The sequence below is a fragment of the Falco punctatus genome, assembly GCF_963210335.1.
Source record: "Falco punctatus genome assembly, chromosome: Z".
NCBI lineage: Eukaryota > Metazoa > Chordata > Aves > Falconiformes > Falconidae > Falco > Falco punctatus.
The window spans coordinates 31705976-31727234 of record NC_137586.1 but is presented as its reverse complement, the minus strand read 5'-3'; the positions used below and the strand labels follow the sequence as shown (position 1 = coordinate 31727234).

The window sequence follows — 21259 nt, the reverse complement described above, 5'->3', positions numbered from 1 at the left end:
AGAGGGTCCAGTGGAGGGCTGCAAAGATGAGGGGACTGGAGCATCTCCCTTATGAGGAAAGGCTGGGAGAGCTGGGCCTGTTTAGCATGGAGAAGACTGAGGGGAGTCTTATCAACATCTACATAACTTAAGGGTGCGTGTCAAGAGGATGGGGCCAGACTCTTTGTGGTAATGCCAAGCAACAGCACAAGACATAACAGGCACAAACTGCAACACAAGAAGTTCCTTCTGAACATGATGAACTACTCCACCCTGAGGGTGCCAGAGCACTGGGACAGGCTGCCCAGAGATGTGGAGTCTCCTTCTCTGGAAACATTCAAAAACCACCTGGATGAAATTTCTTACAACCTGCTTTATGTGAACCTGCTTTAGCAGGGGGTTGGACTAGGTGATCTCCAGAGTTCCCTTCAACCCCATCCATTCTGTGATTCTGTGTTACAAAAAATTGCTGTTCATTTACATCACAGTTGGAAAGTATAAACAAGCTTCAACGCAAAAATATTTTGTAGGAATTCATCTATTACTCTTTTTAACTGAAAACTTTTAACCACTGTAGCACAACACTATATTGTAGAGCTCCTATTAAGTATCAACAAAATTGCTTTGCTGCAGTAATACAAAAGCAAATATGTTTCAAAAGAAGTAATCTAATTTTTATCTAATTCTAGTAATTTGATTTTATCACACCTTAGCTGTAGCTGTGGAAATCACAGTTGCAGTGCTAAAGCATTCTACTTCACAAGCCAGCATAAATTCAGGTACCTCAGACACTTCCTTGATGTTTTTCAGATGAGCAAGAACATCATGAAAAAAAACAATTCAATGTATCCTTGTCAAACCACTATTTTGTGTATGAACACTCACAAGCACACTCATACCCGTCAGGACTTTTAAATATCCAAAACAATTACTTCGCCCTTGTATGTGTAAGGTAATAGAAACAGCATGGTTCCTTCCTGTCTTGAGGTGTGCAGCGCTCTCTTGCTAAGGATGTTCAATTTTTATATTTCTTTTATCCTAGAAAAAACACCACTGATTCAGTTAGCCCATTTAGGTAACACTTCTGTCTTCCTACTTACTTTGCTTTTCCTCACATAGACAGTCTAAGTGAAATGGTCATGAATACCACCATGTTTTTTCATCAGAAAAGACATATCTGGCCCTTACACCAGGACAAAAATAACACATAAAAGGTTTATGGAAGCAAGAATGTGGCTATTGAGAACTGGTTACACAGACAGCAACCAACCCTTTTTTGGTGCTCACCCACCCAATTCAGACAGTGGCAAGCTCCTGCTTCCCCAGCCCATGGCACACCCACCACTGCATGTGAATCTGCTCTCTCACATGCCTGAAAGGTCCATATCAATGTGTCAATCAATCAATCCATATCACAAGGAACTGAAAAATGTGGCTTTTCAGGAGTTCTAAAGAAACAGGAAAGCTCTTTCTATGCCAGTTGTCTAGCCAATCCAGTTTGCAAGGGCCATGAGGTCTTCAGACAGGAGGCACAAAACTGCAATCGTGACAATGACTACGCTTTTCTTTTACACAGCAGGTATTTTATAGCACCTTACAAAAGTTAGAAATCATTACAAAGCCTTCTGAAACTTCCACAGTAAAGATTTTTTTTTTGATGAAATGTAGAAGGGGAAGCAAGCCAACTAATGTTTTTTGCATAAATGTTGTAAAAAAATTTTGCAGCACTTTAATCAGCAAATTTCAAGGAACTTGAAAAGAAAGATGCTGGATTCATTTTATAGAGAAGAGACAGTTTATTCACAGTGTCTTAACTGATCCAAGAACATACATTCAATCTCTAGCCTCTGTAATACCACATAGCATCATCTCTTTAATTACAAAATATATGTATATGTATTTAGCTAATTAATAACGTCATAGCTGTTTTAAACCTTCATGGTGGATCACAAAAGCACCCTTATGCTACAACATAGTTCTGAAACTAAGCATCAATAAATAGGTTATCAACTGCATTCAACTCTAGAAGGCAACAGGAATCTTGCATTTTGCAAATACATCATTAGTTTTTATTTTTCCTTTACAATAGCAGAAAGAGCGCTGATATTCTGAAATATGCTAGGCAGTACCCAGTACAACCCACTACCTCTAGAGAAAGTATTGTCAATTAGAAATACATTCCAATTGTCACAGCTAAGCAGTTTCTTACACTAAAGGGATTCTGAGTGATTTCATGGTACAAGAAAAGATAGTTAATGCAAAACAGAAAAATTGCCAATTGAGGTGACACATAGTAAATGAAAAGATTTCACAGTCCGTTCAAAAAAAAATAAGAATAATCATGCCAGGGCTACAGTGAAACAAAGATCTGTGTGTTTCAGCATATAAAGGACAGGGCTTCTCACAAAAAATTATCTGGGTCCATATACTCAGGTTTTTCTGCAAGCAGAACCCTGGAAACAGCAGTGCTCAGATTTAGATTGGATTTTGAGAGGGTTCTTTTTCCTGTGGCAGACAGTCAGAAATCCTGCTGATGGTCCAATTTAGAAGAAACTGATGATGTCATTTTGATAAAGCTCCCGCCTAGTTTCACATACCTAAGTGTTCAGACAAATTCAGGCTTTCTTCTTTCTGTGAAACATCCAAAAAGGTCAGGATCCCAAAGACTGAAGGGAAATAGAAAGACAAGAAATGAAAGTATGGTCTTTATCAGGTTCGCATTTTAACACCAAGCCATCTGAGTGTCTGTATGTATATTCTGTTGTGTTCAGGAAACTACATGCGTATTGCATAAAGTGAGGTTTCTTGATTTCTATAGGTATAAAATAATAGGATTGAAAATCACATCAACAGAGAAAATGCTGCTAGTAAAAGGACAGTACTTGTTTGTTTGTTTGTTTGTTCGTTTGTTTGTTTGTTTTAAAACATTGTTACATTGATAGAATATTATTTTAACAGGAAGACCATAATATATTCATTCAAAACTAGGCTATTAAGCATATATATTTAAACTCTATTTTTTTTTACACATAATGAAAGGAAATTGTATTTTACAAATAGGTATTTTTAATAGATCTTTTGAAAACCTTGTTTATAAATAACTGCCAAAATCTGTCCCTCTAAATATACAAAATACCTTTGCTGCACAGAAGGTATCGCTCTTAAAATGCAAAAAATACCTAAGTCAACAGTTGAGTCCACATCAAACCCTATTGAAAGCAGCAGTGACATAAAAATGTAAAAGCACTGCACAAATTTAAGTACAGCTTTTGTTTAATACTGTACATATTTGCACCTCTTTTAAAAATGTTTTATAAAAACTGCTATTATTGAACTTAACAATTATTAAACTTAACAACCTTTCCTGTCTGCAGAAAAAAAATGAGTCACTGAGATTATCTCTGTTCACTAAGATTCCCCTTCTGAATGTGAATCTTCTCTCATAATACAAAGGGCATTTTACCACTTATTTCAACGCAAGCAAGACTGAAAGTTTTGTTCAGCATATCACTGTGTAATCCCTCTTACCCTCATTTGTTTCCCCCTTAGTTTCATATTGCAAAACATTACAAAATCTTTAGTACATTAACTGGAGAAATCAGAACTCAAGTACTTCAGTTTATGAGGTCGGTGTATGGATTAGTTCTTTGTAAAAGTGAGTGTTCAATTAAACCAAAACCAATTGCAAATAATCCTGCATGCTTTTTTATCAACATCCCCCTCCATCTCTTGCTTCCTTTATAGCCCTTCCTGGTATTTCTTCTGGAATGAGCTTTTTAAGAAGGTGCGGTATCCTGGATCATCCACATATTCATTCTTAAAGCGGGAACTCAATACTCTCTGCCTCTTCTTCTCTCCCAAGATAGTATCTGCTCCACAAAATGTGTCTTCAAATCTCATGACAGAGGCTGTAGACTAAAACAGACATTAATTATACATACAGCTTCATACAGGCCATCATATTCTGGCATATTTTAGGCAAGTTATATGGAAACACAGATCTATTTCACTAGATGGTATCAAGTTACCTACATTACTGATTATGCAATTAAAACTGTTTTCAGGAAAGTGTCTAAATATTAAATATATATATTGCATGATCATTTAAAATATAATTCTTAGTATTCCATATTTTGCATGTACTACTCATTTAATTCTTTAGGTCCATAGTATTCTTTAGAAACACATGACTAACACCAGTTGCTAGTTTTCATTTTATCCAGAGGTCACACTCTGATTCCAGGTGAAAAACAGCAACATGTAATTGATTCAATTGTTGGGCAGGTTTGATCCTAGCAGTACCAAACATTACCCACTACTCTGTGTTATTCAGAAAAGTTTTAAATGCAAGGTACTACAACATGGATCTCTGAAAAGAAACCTGCACACTGCCTCATTTGTGAAGAATCAGAGTCACAAGTTCAGTTGTTTGTCAGCAAACTTAAAACAGTTGTGAATCAACTGAAATAAAGCAGCAGGACAGCAAACAGCAAACCATTTCAAAAAAAGCAGTGGCAGAAATTTTTGGATGAACTTCCACTACTGTAGTCACGGTAAAATTCCCAGGATTAAGAAAAGAATCAATTAGAAGGAATTGGTGTCATTTATTTCAAGAGATGGAAACACTGCCATAAGCTGTCTTTAACTGCACAGTCTTCAGCTTGAGGTTCACATGGAGATGTTGGACATAACTTGAGAACTAAGGTACACATTTATAGAATTTGAGGCAATAGTAGAAAATAATGGAAAGGTCTGAGCGCAGGCTGTGGTTTTATTTTATATAGTCAACCACATTTGATGTCTTTAACCTGTACTTAACTACCCTATGAAGTTAATATGTGTCAAATAAGAAAAAAATAATTATTGATCTACAAAAATTCAAGTTTTAGAAGTAGTATTAACCCAACTATCTTTGCATTGTTAACCTTAGGGAAATGCAACACTTTACATTCTACAGTTTACATTACATCCTTACATACAATTACAGTTTACATTCTACGGAAGATGCAGTTAATTATAAATGCTTTTTACACATAGTCTTTAAAATAAGAATTGGTAATGGAATGTTTTTAAGAAAAAATCTCATTGAATATAACCAGATGGTTTATTTCATGTTTTCCAAGACAATTATCTTAACCCTAGATGGTCAGGACGCCAAAAAATGAGTGCACTTATCCCAAATACATTGACAAAAAAGCATCTTAGCCAAGAATATCTGATTATATTAATACCTTCCATTAAAAAGAGCTGCTCTAATCCTATTCTATTCCTTCAGTAAAACAGAGCACCCTGCTGGTTAACACCCTCTTGGCAGGCTAACAGCCCCACATTTCTCTGTCTCTCTTTCCCAGCTTTACCACCTCTTTCATACATGACGTCAATCCTGTCCTTTGGCACACTGCTAGCTTTTGAAAAATACAGTATCCATGTTGGGGTTGGCTGCTGAGAACTGGATGAAAGGAAATGATGATAATAACAATGATGGCAGCTTCATGTGGCAAAAAGCATAGAAAAGGAGAAGTTGGACTGAAACCTTCTTCAACTACCTCACCGTGAAATGCTGTCAGTCTACCAAAGTCATATAAGCTGATGTACCTGAAGAATCTTTACACATCATTCCCCTACAACTTGCACCCATCTTTGAAGAATCAGCTAATTAATGTCACATAATGGATGTGTGAACAGGTATTGCGTATGAGCCCACCTCCCTGCAGTAATGAAAAACATACTGTATACTGTGCTCCCTTTCAAAGCTTCACTGAATGATTCTTCAAGAGGAAATTTTTTATTCACAACAGTGAAATATTCCTTGTTCTCAATTATGACAAGAGATTTGCATTTTCATGCTTTGGTTTTACATGTTAGGAAAGCTAACATTTGTCTTGCAATGCAGTTTTAAACGAACAGCTCTAAAATGGAACATGGACATGAGAACAACATAGTGCTCTTCTAAGAAGACTTAGTAATGGAATGAATTGCACAGTATTTAGCATTAATGACAAACAGAGGTAACAGCAATCATCTTGTCTCCTCCCACAATTGCATGGTAGAACTTTCCCTTTTCAAGATTTAAGTGTTACATTCTTTATGAACCTCAACACTTTTCCACATGGCATACACATAAATGATTAGCTGCTTGGTGGGTATTTGAAACTGCAGGAAACAAAAAATACACCAAAGATTTGGTTTTAAACCAAAGACCATTGAAATGCTGATAAGTCCTGCCGGTGACATTAATGAGTTCTGATTAGGCACTTTGTTTCTAAGAAAAAGTTAATTGCATCTTTATTAAATTTAATGCTTTAAAAATCACAAAGCTCTGAGAACTTGGAAAGTTTTGTAAAAAGTATACACATGTTATAAGTATACTAAAATAACAGAATGTCAATTTAAATATTTACTAAGTTAACAATTCATGATTTGACAGATGATCAACCAAGCTGTCCCATCTAGGAGAGAAGAATTATGTTTGACAACAGCATTTGCCTGTACTGGAAGAACAACTAACCATTTTCACTAGCAAATGGATGCTTGCACTAATTTTTATGCTGATTTAGCCAGTTTCCAGGCTTCACAAAACATTTAGCTGATTTTAACTGAAAATACAGAATAAAGCCAAGGACACTATTATTGGCACTTTGAGCATATCTATATTATAAAGTTATCATCAGAAAATACTTACATATCGTGCTTTTACTCTCTTAGGAAGCTCTTCATCTAGTGTATAGATCTCTTCTCTCTTCATTACTATTTCAGAACCATCTTCAAACTCAACCTAATTGAAAAAATAGGTATTTAAAAATAAAATTGTAATTTAACTCTTGCAGGATGTTTCTGGGAATGTCTCCAGACAAAAATATATGTACAAACACAGATGATTTATACACAAATATTTTGCTGTTCATTTAAGGAAGGTGAAATTAGGATAAAACACAAAAAAATTGTATTTCTTCAGAAATGCAACACATAAGAAGTTGAAAATAATATTTAACCAAAAAGACTTCAAAATCTACACTGACACATATAAAATAAAGTAAAATTTATTAGATTAGGAATGCTGAGCAGTAACAACACTGACATCATTTTGTAGGAATGACAAATTAAAATGTCTTTTATTTGCCTCTCATTTTTTTACTTGCTTCTAATAAATAAAGAATTAATTTTAACATCCTGTGATTCAAGGTTGAGGAAGACCCTGTCAAAAGAAAGAAAGTATGAGTGACAACTAAGGAAATACCAGTTAACAGAATTTTATTGAATCTGATGGAATTTCTTTAAAATGCTCTGTTCAGAAGATGAAAAGCTTTATCATGCTTAGGTTTAGATTTAATCCAACATGAACCCCGTTAGCAGAAAATGAGAAAGGAAATGTAACTAGGTGTAGGGAATGTTAAAATGCTGAGACTTGGAAGCATTTAAGCTTTTTCAGTAGGTGCTGATTTATTATTTTTAATACTCCATTTAACAATTTTGAATTTCAGCTATTATCTATGACTGCAGCTTTAGTTCCCAAAGAAACTGCACTTTAAAGTTTGGGATAAAGTTAAAAGAAGTCCCATTCTACATTCTTAGGTGAATTAATGAGACTATATGAATGACAACAAACCTAGGCTGGAAGAATAAGCCCAAATAAAAACATAGGAAAACACTAATTTACCAAAAGTATTTTTATAGATAAAACTGAAAAATCATATATTTGAACTTGTAAATAGATAGGGTTTTGTAGGTTCAAATGAAAACCTTGTCACAATGGAGTATGTCAGATTCATTGTGCACAGCTGAAAAATCCAATACACTGTATCCAGTCTCAAAAGCCAGGGTACAGATCTATGAACATCTTCAAAACCAATTTTTTTACAGCAGTTAACAAGGATGCATAAATCTGGAACACACTTAAAATCCACAGAGCACAGATAAATAACGAAGTCACAAAAGTCATCCTTGCTCCTCTCTGTTCCTGTAACTAACCCTATAAACTTAGTCTGTTAGTCAAATGTCAGAGAAACTTAAAGATCAGTTTGACTTAAGATTATTTAATAAAATGATGGCAATTTTAGGTATTTTTCAGCAAGATGCAGGAGCAGCCTCTCTGCTATTCCTGCTTCTTACTGCACAATACATTTGATACTATACTATTGCATAATACAGTTGGTAATGTTTTTTGCATCACTGGTGAAAGAACTGGGCAGGAAATGTACTCTGCCAGCTCCACACGATCAGAAAACGAACTCCTGAATGGGCAATGTTTTTACTGGTAGTGAGCAGGAGGAAGCAACTGCTTCATCTGGTAGACTCTGGTAGGCTTGCAGTACAAAATAATTGAATGTTTACTATGAAGAGTAACTGCAAGTTCTTCCGCTGTAATTCAGCATACCGTACTGGAAACAAATTTGCCTACCATTAAAGAAAAACACAGCAAGAGCTCCTCTAAGACTTTCAGTACTATCATGATTCATGCAAAATATAAACCCACCATCTCTAATAGCTCCAATTTAATTCAGACTGCAGATACTATATTTCAAATAATCAATTTTATCCAACAAGGTATTTTATTTGGACTTCTGCTGCTGTGTCTGCGTAGTATGTTGTTCCCTCCGTAAGATTTTCTTTTATCAGGACATCATAAATTAAAGGGTCAGCTGGAATTGTTAGAAAGTAATTAAGAGAGAATGAATAATTTCAGAATCTTAAGTGCAACTCAAAATAGTGAATGCCAATATAAAAAATGATCAAAAAATCAAAAGCAGATCACATTAACAATTCCACTTGAATACCTGCTTCATTTGGCATGTATTACTTTGCTCTGGGATTGTGTAGGATGCTTGGATGACAAAATGGATGATACAGATTCTGGTGCATTGTGTCACATATAGATCCTGCATGCACAAGTACTGTCACATTTGGTACAAATGTCTCATGAACATGAGGACAACTCACAGATCTATCCAAGTAGAACAGATTTCCCTTATTAGATCAAAACACTAGTTCCAGAGAGTCCTTTGCAGTCTATCATTTTGTCATACTGTCTAAGAGATCATACAAAAGACTTGGTAAGAGAATCTCAAAGGTGCAAGAGATCTCACAATCCAGACGAAGAATGGAGTATGTGTATTTATGGGTCCTAGGAGCTTTCAGACAGGCTGTGTAGAAAGACCAGAGGAAGAACTACTAATGTGTCTTGAAGTTAACCTTGCACCTTCCATGTCATAGACTGTAACCTGTGGCCACGTTGTGGCAGCCTCCTGTCCCTCCCTACAGATTGAAATACTTGTCTCCAAAGTCCTATGTAGTGCAATCTGGACTCCCTCTAATCTTTAATCTTTGCTATTTCACCATGATAGGGGCTGTTACAAGGGAGTTTACAGTAATCTCCTATGATTGCTATGCTCCAAGGAACTCCAAACCTCACTGAACCTGGGCTTGCTAATCCATTTTCCTTAAACTAAACTGGTTTCATCACGTTGTTCAAGAGGTCTAAAATAAGACCAAGAAGTTTGTTTTGACTATGTCAGACCCCTTCAGACATGAAAGATAACAACATTCATCTAATCTTCCTCACAGTATTCCTCAGAAGACCAGCTGTTCAGAAGATTAAATGATTTGAAGATTAATGTTACTATAGAACAATAATCTTTATATTTTATAAAGAACTTTTCACCTTCACAACATAATACAGCTGCTAAATATAAGGGAAGAGGTAAGATTTAGAGACTAGCTCAAGGGATCAGGCATTTGAGGACTTTAGCTCGATTTCAAGTCATTGGCAAAGTGAGAAGGTCAATGCAGCAAGTCATTTAGCCTCCCTGTGCCTTAATTTATCTACAGATATAATAGTAAATTTGCCATTTTTGTAGAGTAATGTGAAGCCCTCAGATGAAGAGAGTTACACAAGTGAAAATGATTATATATATATAAATGAAATGTACCTAGATTCTCATTCTTTCAGAAGTGCTATTATTATTGTGATTGTTTTATTGCAGTTTCTACCATTCAAACTGCTGACTGATTTTTTTCAAAGGCAAGCACATAAAAAAACAACTATTGTGTCTCTGAAATCAGAAGTCAGCCTTTTAGCCTTGCCTTCAGTCTTCAGTTCCCTTTTGACTTTGCTAAGGATAAAATGTTCCTTAGATTACGTTTTAATTAATTCAAAAGTGCCTCAGACAAATCAAAGTGGAGCTGTTTATGCTTTTCTTTTTACTATCCTCCCTTCCATCCTTTTATGAAACGCCTAAGGCTCATTGTAGTCACACACCAATACTTAACTTTGTATCATTAATTGTATAATTACCTGACAACAAATAAAAGTAAATAACCTGGAGAAAATAACAAATGTTATCTTTCAATCTTAATGTTCCACCAGTTCACCTGAGTTCTTATTAAATAAGCCATTTTCTTGATTTCATAGGAACAGGTGAAACTTCAACTCCCAAAGAGTGACAGCACTTGTTAATGGTTTAGTCAGATTTATTTATTAGTTTAAATCCATTAGCAGCTAAAATAAAAGTCTGAACTCCAGCCTTTTGCAGCTTCGAAGGTGAGGCTGGCCACTCCAATGCTACAGCTAAATAAGTAATTTGCAATAAAGACATATGAAAAATAGGCACACAGTAATAAATACAGATACTCACCTGATACATGTGAGCTGTGTTTGTTCCCAGATACTTTGCACTGTACAGTTTCCCATCAGGCCATTTGACCTGGACGACCTCTCCTTCTGCAGGTGGGCCCAGCCTTAGGCAATCTCTGCTCTATTTACAAAGAAAGACGGATTCTCATATCAGTGAGTAAGCCACTACACTGAAATTACCAGTAAGCTGCTTTTTACAGCTTGATAATTGGAGGAGATTTATTACCATGTGTGCTTCAAGTTTTATAATCCTGCTAATGGGCTAACAGAAGATACTGTTAGCCTTTATGAAAATGAAATACTGACCAAAGAAAGACTTTCTTTACAGCTTGATGCTGCATTGGCATGACAACATATGCATAAATCAGATAGCTACCAGCAAATGTGACACATTTCCCCTAAAATTAATTTCCATCACACATTGAAAATAAAGATCACTAATGGTTTACATATTCAAGTAACCCATGTTTTGTTAACCACAGCACATCTTTGCTGCATGCTGACTTTGCTGACTGAAACACACCCCAGTGGATCTCAAACTATAAATGGTGAGAATGCCAATAAGTTCTTTGCTCAGCTTATGGAGAAACACTTAAAGAGTCCAAACACTTACAAAAAAGAATTAGGTAGATATTATTTATTTTTTCCAGAAGATATGAAGTGTTTTGTTTCCTGTATTTTGGCCAAATCTTGTGCCTGACTTGTTGAGTATGTCAGAGCAGCACAGTCTGCGCTAATTGCAACACACTCTTGTTATGATTTCTTTTGCCCCATACACTCAGTATGACCTAAATGACTCATTTGCAGAGCACACTGGCCACACGCCTGTAACAGCTGTCCACATATGGAAAGACACAAAGGACTAGAAGAGGATTGTGTCAGGTCTGCACTCACCAGTTCCTAGGAAGCTCTCTCTGCCGAACACACACACACTAACAAAGGCATCTATACTTTGTACCAACTGCATCACAAGACTCATCACGTAAATTAGCAGTAATTTAGTGGTATTCTTCTAGGTGTGAGAGGACTTACCCAGTGACCATGTTACCGGAGCTCACAGCTAAGAAAGAGGCCTAGACTGACAAAACAGAAAGAGGCCTAGACAGAGAAAAAACAAAGCCAAGGACCCGGTGACAAGGTCCTGCAAGACCTGGTATGATCTTAGGTTGCTGCACTACCATTACCATTTTCAAAGTCTCAAATTTACACAGAATAATTTACAAAAATACTGTAATTTTGAGTTCAACATTTCACTTCCAGCAGGGGGCAACAATCAAACAATCATCATGACAAAGAACTCAAAAAGTTGGAGCAAAAATGCACCACACTGATCCTTACTGGGACATTATCTTGTTATAATATCATGCTAGCCAAATCCAGGCTTTACAAACTGTTTTTAATCATGTGTATCTTAATCCATGAATTTGATTCAACACATGAAAAAAGATGTGAAAAGCTGGATTTTCACAGAAAAACACCTTCCTGCATGACAACACTGTCTGTCATCCCTCAAGTATTGGGCCAAGGGGACAGCTCTAAAATATGCTCCGCATGTTTGCTTGGCAAAGGTTGCTGTGAAAGACACAGAAAGACGCAATTTTTCAACTTCACCATGTATTTGAGGTAGTAGGTGGCATTACTGTATTACCCTTCCCAGTGTTTCCAGAAGAGGCAAGGGGAAAGGGGAAATGGGAAATAGATGGCTGCTGCCGATTTTCCAGCAGTGGAATATTTATGACTTCTCAGGGGACAGGGAATGCTAAATACTATCATAATTCTGATTATAAATTAAATGAGACTATATTTTTAATGCTCTTTCCTCAGTGATGACTGTCAAGATGGTTATTGTCATCGTCATACTTCTTCCTCTATCTATTTACTGCTAAAGTGCAAAAAGGAGTCTTGGCTAAGTGTCTTAAACAAAACTTTTAAAATGCATCATGGAAGATAGCAAATTTCCTGAAAACAAACAATCTATCAACAATGTAAAGCCAAACATTAATTTTCCAAGAACAAAAGCCCAGCATGAATTGCTCCCTTTGCACCTTGCAGAAGCAAAAAATCTCACAGCTTCTCTATGATAGCTAATTGAATTGCTCATATGGAAAATTAGAGTTCTCTTGCAAATAACTAGACAAATAACAATCCCATTCTTCATGTATCACCACAATGTCTTAGTCTACGGAACAATGTTTGGGAAACCTGTACTAAAAAGTTTTTGCTAGTTTCCATCAGAGCTCATACCTTTTATTCTCATGTTACATAACCATTTTAGAGATTCCTTTTTTTACTGCAAAAATAATTATCACTATTTTTGTCTGGGGAATGATTAGACCCATTTCTTAGACTAACAAAATTGCAAAAATGCATCCTCACTTTTATGGCATATAATGAAAAGTCAGAGATCAAGACATGGCAATCCCTCAACATTCCCATACAACAGCTGTAAATAACATACACTGTGGCCTCAATCTACATTCAGCTTGTAAACCATGTACATTTCCCATACAATCACACAGTATATTTTCTTCTTCACAAAAATGGACAAAATCGTGCCTATCTGCACTAAAAAGCCTATTCACACAAGTGTCCAGTTTCGTATTCGAGTTGCTTCATAGCTCAGAGCCACAGCTCCAAGCACCATCAGTTACAGAAGTTTGCTCAAGGACATTATCAGTTAGGTTTCAGTATCTCCAAGGATAAACATTTCACCACCTCCCTGGGTAATTAGTCCAGCATTCAAAAACCCTCACAGTGAAAAAGTCTTTTCTAAAGTGAAGAAAATTTCCACGTTAAAGAATTTCCTTTATTTCAGTTGGCACCTGTTGTCTTTCATCCTTGTCACTCTGCACCACTGAGAACTGCATGGCTCTATCTTCTTTACTTTCTCCACCAGTTATTAGTACACTTGGATTAGATCTCCCTGAGTCTACTATTTTCTAGGTTGAACAGTCCGAGCTCTGTCAGCCTCCCTTCCTATGACAGTCCCTCCATCACTTTCATATCCCTTCACTGTATTTGCTCCTTACATATGTCCATGTCCTTCTTGTACAGGTGAGCCCATAACCAGACACAGCACTCCAGATATGGTTTCACCAGTGCTAGGTTTACAGACATTCAAAAAGGTTTTTTATGAGCAAAACCCTGTAAAAATAATATTAAAACTTTTTTTTGTTTTTTGTTTATTACAGGTGCTGTTTTCTGGTTTAAACAATATACATTTTGGGGTTGCATTGAATATGCATTGAACTAAAATAGTAAGCAATCCATTCACAATAGATGTTGGAAAAATATGTTGAAATTCTGGGTTTGTCCTATGCTGTCACTAAGGAATTCTTGTGTACAGTACTACAGGTAAAGTAGACTTTTTTTGCTATTTTTCTTTTATAATATTCCTTTGGGTTTACACAGAGGTTGAGCAATACTTTGGTTCATTAAGGCTGGACAATGCATTTGCAAGTAACAAATTCAGTTACAGTGGCAGGGTTGAGACAGACTAGGAATAAATGTGAAGCCACACTAAGAATAAAAGGGAAGTCTGCACCTGAAGCATGCGTTTGAATCCAGGAACTCTGAAATGTTGCAAGATGCCCATAATCTGAATACAGTCACTGACACCTGAAGAAAATACCTTAATTTTTTTAATTTTTTTTTAAATATACATTCAAATGCTTTCCTAAACTAAGCTTAAAAATTATAGATATTCTGGTCTAAGATGAACTTACAAACTTTTGAGAATATTCTCCAAAACTGTCAGAAACAGATGTTCCTTGGATTCCTACAATTTTATTTTGACAATGTTTCACCTGGCAATTATGGTATTAAACTCAGCTATTTCAAATTCAACAATTATTTTCAAAATGATAATAATATAAGAGCATTTGACTTCTAGGCTTGATCCAAAGGAGCCACAATGTAAAACAAATAACGCTAATGAATTCAGAGGAAACCGAAAACTCTGCAGTACAATTCTTGAAGTCAACAGAGCAAAATTGGCTCATACCTTGAGGCACTCGCTAAAAGGATACTGTAGTCCTTTCATGTCAAGATGGTAGTGGGAAAGGATGAAATTATTCTGTGACTACAAATATCAGCCCATGTTAATTTACAGGGCCTCTAGTCTGACAGAAAGCTAGATAGGGAGGAAATCTTAGAAAGGAAAATATTGGCATGGCCAAGGTAGAATATGTGAGTATTTAATGAAAAAGTTTTACGTTTCAGGGATTTTTACCCAGTGAGGAAGGCAGCAGTTGAACAAAAAAGACCTAGAGACTGAAATACATTATTTAATAACACTTTGAAAAAAGTATTTTCAAGTTCAATACATGAAAAGCAAAAAGCTCTCAAAAACATTTCTGAATACTCTGAACACACAAAACCCCCACCACTTCACTCCTTTTGAATCTAGCAGCAGGGAAAATTTTTCATTAGCTTGTACAATGTTCTGCCTTTCAACAGTGAGCTTATAGCTCAATGTTTCACCTTTCAGGAGCTTAAATGGAATAATACCTTTCCAAATCTGATTCAGTCTTTGGTGCATGTGTAATATGATTGCTGAAGAAGGGATCAATTAACTCCTTTAACTTACTGTAATGGTCATAAAGATTAATATTGTCTTTAATATCATAGCAATAACACTGGTCATTGTATCTCAATAATTTGTCTGAAATAAGGAATATGTGGCTCCTACAGCATCTTTTAGAGGCGCTATAAACCCAATAGTAGTCAAAAATTTAAAACAGTTGCTAGAAAACAATCATATTTGAATACAAAAATGTCAATACTTGTCTATTCAAATCAGCAACTTCATCAGATCACCTGGCTCTTGTTAACTGTTTTGATGATGTGATCCTACCCTGACTCAAGAGAGGATAGAGGAGTTGAGATGATGATGAAGGTCCCTGATACAATCCCACACTTGCTAACTTAGACCAATATGTTCTGCTTTAAAAGTTGCTTTTGCCTCCCACTCATACATTTGCATGAGCATTCTGTGGAACTCCTCATATTAGGATAAAGAAAATCAACCTTCATTTTGATCAGATCAGAATATTTCCTGTGGGAGATTACTAAACTCAGCTCCCACAGCTGTGCTTGTACAGTGGTCTTAATAGGGAAGAGGAGGAAAATTGTGAGGTAAAAACCATTTGGCATCCTTAAGTAACAATCTGAAGAACCTCCTCTAAAGCTGATGAATAACACTGGAGACCCATTTTCCCTGAGCGTAGCCTTAAAACATTCATATATACCTCATATGTACCTCTATATAACAATACAAAAGAAGATTGAGATTTATTTTTCCAGGTATAAGAAAATAAGGCCAAACACTTGGAAAGATATTGAAGGAAATCGATGTATAGTATACAGTTTTAAGTAGGAATATTGTCTGCAAGTGGCTCGCTCTTGAAGTTTACTCTTACTCAGCACTAACCCATCCATAAGCATAAATTTTCCCCTTATAGCTGCACTGTTTTACAAACCTGAGGTTTGTAAACACAAAACACAAAGCACAAAATGACTCATTGTTTATTCAAATTCTCATTAAACACCACTAGTGGTATAATTGACAGTATAGGGCTAAAGTGCTTAAGTGTGGCTCTTGTACCAGATTTTGTGAGGCGGCACACACTTCTAATCCTATTTTTGCTGTTTGGCTCTGTAACAAAGTGACAGAATAAAATTATTTTACTAGTAGTACAGGAATAGTATAATATACACAGAACCTGAACAGCATTATTCTTCCTGGGATTGTTATGAATTTAAATACAGTTTAAATGTTAGCTCAGAACTAGTATTTCTAACAATTAGGTTATCTGAACATATTTTTCATCCTTTGCACTCATTATTTCTGTACCATACAACATCAAAACCCTCCAGGAAGATATACTTCAACAATCAACAGCAGTCTTGCAGGAGGACTGTGTAAGAATCCATTTCATTGCGCTGCTGCAGATTTCTGTATCAGAGGGTTCTTGTGAATCCCACTACGTTGTTGTCATGCAACTTGGCAAGAAGGAATGGCAAAAGGCAGAGGTAAGCAGCACCCTTGCTTCAGCCCTGCAATGTGTCTGGCGATACAGATACCTCCCATGTTGTTCCATCCCTGATGCACAGGGGCCATGGCACAATATTATAATCCTCCTCCTAGCAGACTGAAAGCTGATAATCTAGCCCTGAGGTTTCAAAGATCAAAGAGAAGCAGATACCAAAAAAATGAACTAGAGCTGAAAAACTCTGTAATTGCAATAATCTTGGCCTTCCTATTCTGCCTATCTATGTATTTTTTGCTATTAATCATCTTGTGTTTGTAAATTTATACGTATTGTTAATCTGTAAAATAGAAACTGTCCATTTTCTGTCACCTTCTGCATTCTTTAAATCCATACAAACAGCTCTAACCTTAAGTATTCATCTGCCTGACCACAATTTGCATGGAGAAAGCCATGTCATAGAATCATTTGGGCCTTTATCCTAGAAAATCCATGGTTTCTGAAAAATAACTTAGAATTCATGCATGGTTTCCAAAACAATAGAACCAAATTCTATCCTCTTATTTTGGAGAAACCAGATTTTCTGTGATAAGATTCCAAGTGGGTTTCTAGTCCCCAGATTCAGAACATGAAAAAGTAGAAAAAATCCAGGCCTGATTATCAGGCTTTTGCACAGAAATAGTCCCCTCGCTGATTCTAGTTGAACTGCAGCAGCCATTTCTAAATTTTCCCTTTAAATTAGGACCTGAGTTAAATTTACTACCCTGCTTGATTGCTGCTAGGGTACCAACCGTGAGACAGTGCTATCTGTACCGACAGAAACCAGTGCAGAACCAAATGCAGGTTGACCAGGCAGCCAGGAAGCCAGCTCTGACTGTGCAGACCCAGCAGCGGAGCAGGAACAGCAGGACTGAAGGGTACCTCTGAGGAGCCCTGGGCACAGAGCTTCAGCATCCCCCAAGCCATCTTGCAAAGGTGTTGAATGCGAGTCATCTTCCCTGCCTGGTTACTTCAGCTAACATTAACTTTCAACGTGAATGCTAGTGACTACGCTTCCACGGTCATACCCACGAGTGACTGCTTTATAAGGAGCACAACTAATGTAATTTACAACACCTCCAATTCAGAAAAGCTTGTCATACCAACAAATAGAACACCACAGCTTCAAACAGTCAATATATCCACCGACACCATTAAAGTGGAAGCAGAGAAACAAATTGTGGAAACTTTCTGAAACAACCGTTGATCTCAACAGACTGTCAAACTGTGCTTTCCTTTTGGGAACTGACAGTATACAACAGTTAATGCAAATTTTTAGAAACACAGAATTAGGTTTCATATGTTCCAAGACAATCTGAATGAAAAGGAGAGCGGTAGCTAATTTGCCACAGTCAGAATTTTATCCAAACAGGAACAGCAATTTACACAGTGCATTAGCATTTGAAAGAACAGGCCTTATTCCCAGGAGTGCCATTCTGGTTTTGAATTGGTATAAATTCAGTGGAATCACCAAATGAACAGAATAGTTACTGTAGTTCAATAAATTTAGCCTTGGATCACAGAATCCATTGTATAAAAATTCTTTTAATTTATGTATAATTTGTTGTCCTTGAAATGTTACTGAATCTTCTCTTACAAAGAGAATATACACTTTCACCAAAGGGAAACCGGAAGACAAATTAGATCTTGTATCCCTGAATACATCTAAAAATGTTTTACTTCCAGCTTAGAAAGATACTATTTCAATCATCACATTGCCTTTCAGCAAAGTATTAATAACATAAATACATATGTAATGCTAAGCAACACAGAATTGCCCAGAATGCAATGTGGCTTAGGATGTCCAGGGTGGTATTGGGCACCACAATAAGGTGCGGCACAGCCTTCATTTGGGGTAGAACATAGTCTTATGGGACAAACCTCAGCATCAGCAGTAGGAAGGTGAAGTTGGCAAGGACACCAGGCTGCTCAACTTGCTGTGCCTGACTGAAGTACAAGGCTCCCGCAGTGCAGCAGAGGACCCTTGCTTATGCTTACATTAAACTCAGATGAGACCCTGAATCCTACAGTACTACCTTGTATCCTGCCCACCTATATATTGGTGAGGTCCTAAAGGCTTAAAGTTCCCGGTAAATTAGTTGCAGTCAGACGAGTACAAAGCACAGCTCATGTTCTGCTTCTGCCCCTGCCTCAGGACGTAACACGCACCAGAGAAGATGCTTCCACCACCACCACCCCAACACACATGGCAAGTCTGGAAACAATCTACTTCTGAAAAACACAACAAATAAGGTAAATTACCAGATCTGAAAATCCTACACTTCCCACGTTACCTCAGAAAAAAGGTGGGAGGGGAAATAATGCTCCTTCCCAGCTCCTAGCTGTCCCATCTTATCTCAATGGTTCCTATGCAGTTCCAGGGATTTCACTATGCTCCACATGCTCATCACGACAGTACTCATTGTCATCCCAGACATGGACACCCACTCACTAAACAAACACAAGAAGCACTGAAATATATTTCTGTCCCTCACCTGCTTCACTGCAAAGTCAGCCATCTTAACGTAACCCACAAAGTAATGGATTATCTTCCACTTTGTTTCTCCTGCTGAGCTGTGGGGCCATTACATTCAGGTCATCTAAAATCATTGTTGATAAGGATCCATAAAGCATTCCATTATAAAGTGGAAAGGACATTATACACTGGAAACCATGTAAAGATAATACTTATATTTGAAGCTTTAATTTGCCTTTAATCTATCGTATATTAATTTTTTTATGCTTATCTATCAAGTTGCCTGTCTTTCTATTGTAACAGGAAACAAAGAAAAAGAAGGGGCCACAGAAAAATCACTTTGGTTCTCCATAATGGAATAAAGTGAAAGTAACTGACTTAAAACAACATGGTTATAGTACTGTAAAACAAGTTTCAGATCAGAATCAGACTATTGCATCTTTTGATGTTTTGCAGCTTCAGGAGTTAATTGATGGAATAAAAGCCTCCACACTGAAGCCTTAGAACTTAGTCTTTGCTTTTGAAAAAGTTTAATTCTAACTTAATAAACAGTTTTAAAACCAAGAATTCATTGTGTTACTATTCAGAAGAGGCAAGCAATGATTTGCATGTGCAAAGCATAGCACTCTGTGTATTAGTGTTTGCAAATCCAGTGCAAAAATCCACAGTTACAAGAATGTGTTGAAATAAATCTCTCAGCTCACACAAAATTGAAGCAAATTCTTCAAAACATATATACATATTTAATTTATTGGAGTATTTTACAGAACAAGAATGCAAAATCCTTCACATTTTTTACAGATCTATCTAACCAGGAAAAGAAAGCCAAGTTTTCTCCTCAGAGGCACATCATGCAGCTCTCAGACTTGCATTCCAGAATGTATCAGAACTGTCTGTCAATGGTCACACCACACAAATTGCTGAGTAGCAAGTTCAACTACACAGCAGGTAATTTTATAATGCTGCAAAAATAATTGTGCCAGCCCAACATGAGTAGTGCATTATTCAGCACAGAGACTCAATGTTGTTCCAGTAAAGAAATTAAAAAAAAAAAATGTTGTTAAACCTATTGTAATTCATCAGGTTGGGTTTTTTTTCCCACATCACACAACTAGTTCTGAGGACTTTTTGACTAAGTTTATACCAAATACTATCTGTCCTTTTTTACCTTCAGAAATGCATTGCTTGCTTTTCTATTTCACATTCTCAGAAATCGCTAGTGATAGCAATACTGGAGTGCATCCAAAGTATCTACAGATTGCTCAGAAAGAGTGCAAATTCAACAGTTCTAATTTCCTTAGCCATTCTTTATAGATTTAAATGCCAGTATAATAAAACTGAACAATAAACTATAATTGTCTGTCAGAAGTCTAATGGATCTTTTACAGATACTAGGAGCACTACTATTTAAAGTTTTGATTTGAACAGGTAGACAAGCAGAAAACAGTTGTCAGAAGAGATAAAGAAAGGCATACAGAAGAGATACCACGGGAAAAGATGCTGGAAACTAGCCAGGAGTTTAGTCATTTATAATGCCAGACAAGGCCAATGGATAAAAAGTTACATATGTCTGGTTTGTAGGATACGTTTTCAAAAAAACACGGCATCCTTTGGAAATTACCAGGGCTAGGATCAAAACTTCTATTTTTTTATATCCAGGTGGACATTAATGGACTGTCCAGAATTACATGCTAGCCCAGTGTTTCTGAATATGCATTGTTCAAGCAGTATGTTTTTTCAAAAGCAGTAGCAACAGTATTAACGTACATAGAAACTGAGAAGCTTATTGAGCATCTACATAGATGTATGTAGACACATATATATTGCACCAGTGAAAGTCAGTAGACACAGAGAAAGTCATTAGGGAGTTCTTGTAAAGAAGTAAGACTTTGTTCTTGTAGCTACATCCTGACTACCAACACTCACAGCCCCCAAAAGTGAGCTACCTTTTCTAGCTTGCACATGCAAGAAGTCCCACCTACATAATGGCACATTATGGTTTTAAACTAATGTTCCCTTTAACCAGCCTGTGGAGGAAATAATTTCTGAAGAACCATCCAGCTAAATCCCATTTGTTCTACCTCTCAAAGGAGGATGAAACAAATCCGTTCTCTCTCATTAGTCTAATAATACTGTCCTTGCGAC

At 36.6% G+C, this 21259-nt stretch overlaps 1 protein-coding gene across 5 annotated transcripts in view; it reads right to left on the bottom strand.

Annotated features, from left to right (window-relative positions):
- Positions 1-1399: 1399 nt before the first annotated feature.
- The window catches only part of KDM4C (lysine demethylase 4C), a 308684-nt gene continuing 288824 nt past the window's right edge, over positions 1400-21259 (bottom strand). For all 5 annotated transcript variants that reach the window (XM_080372288.1, XM_080372287.1, XM_080372289.1 and 2 more), the window contains 3 exons: positions 10611-10730; positions 6662-6754; positions 1400-3894 (listed from right to left, as the gene is read on the bottom strand). In XM_080372288.1, the coding sequence (XP_080228414.1) occupies positions 3718-3894; positions 6662-6754; positions 10611-10730 (390 nt within the window). In that variant the 3' untranslated portion in view covers positions 1400-3717. The remainder of the gene's footprint in view (positions 3895-6661; positions 6755-10610; positions 10731-21259) is intronic.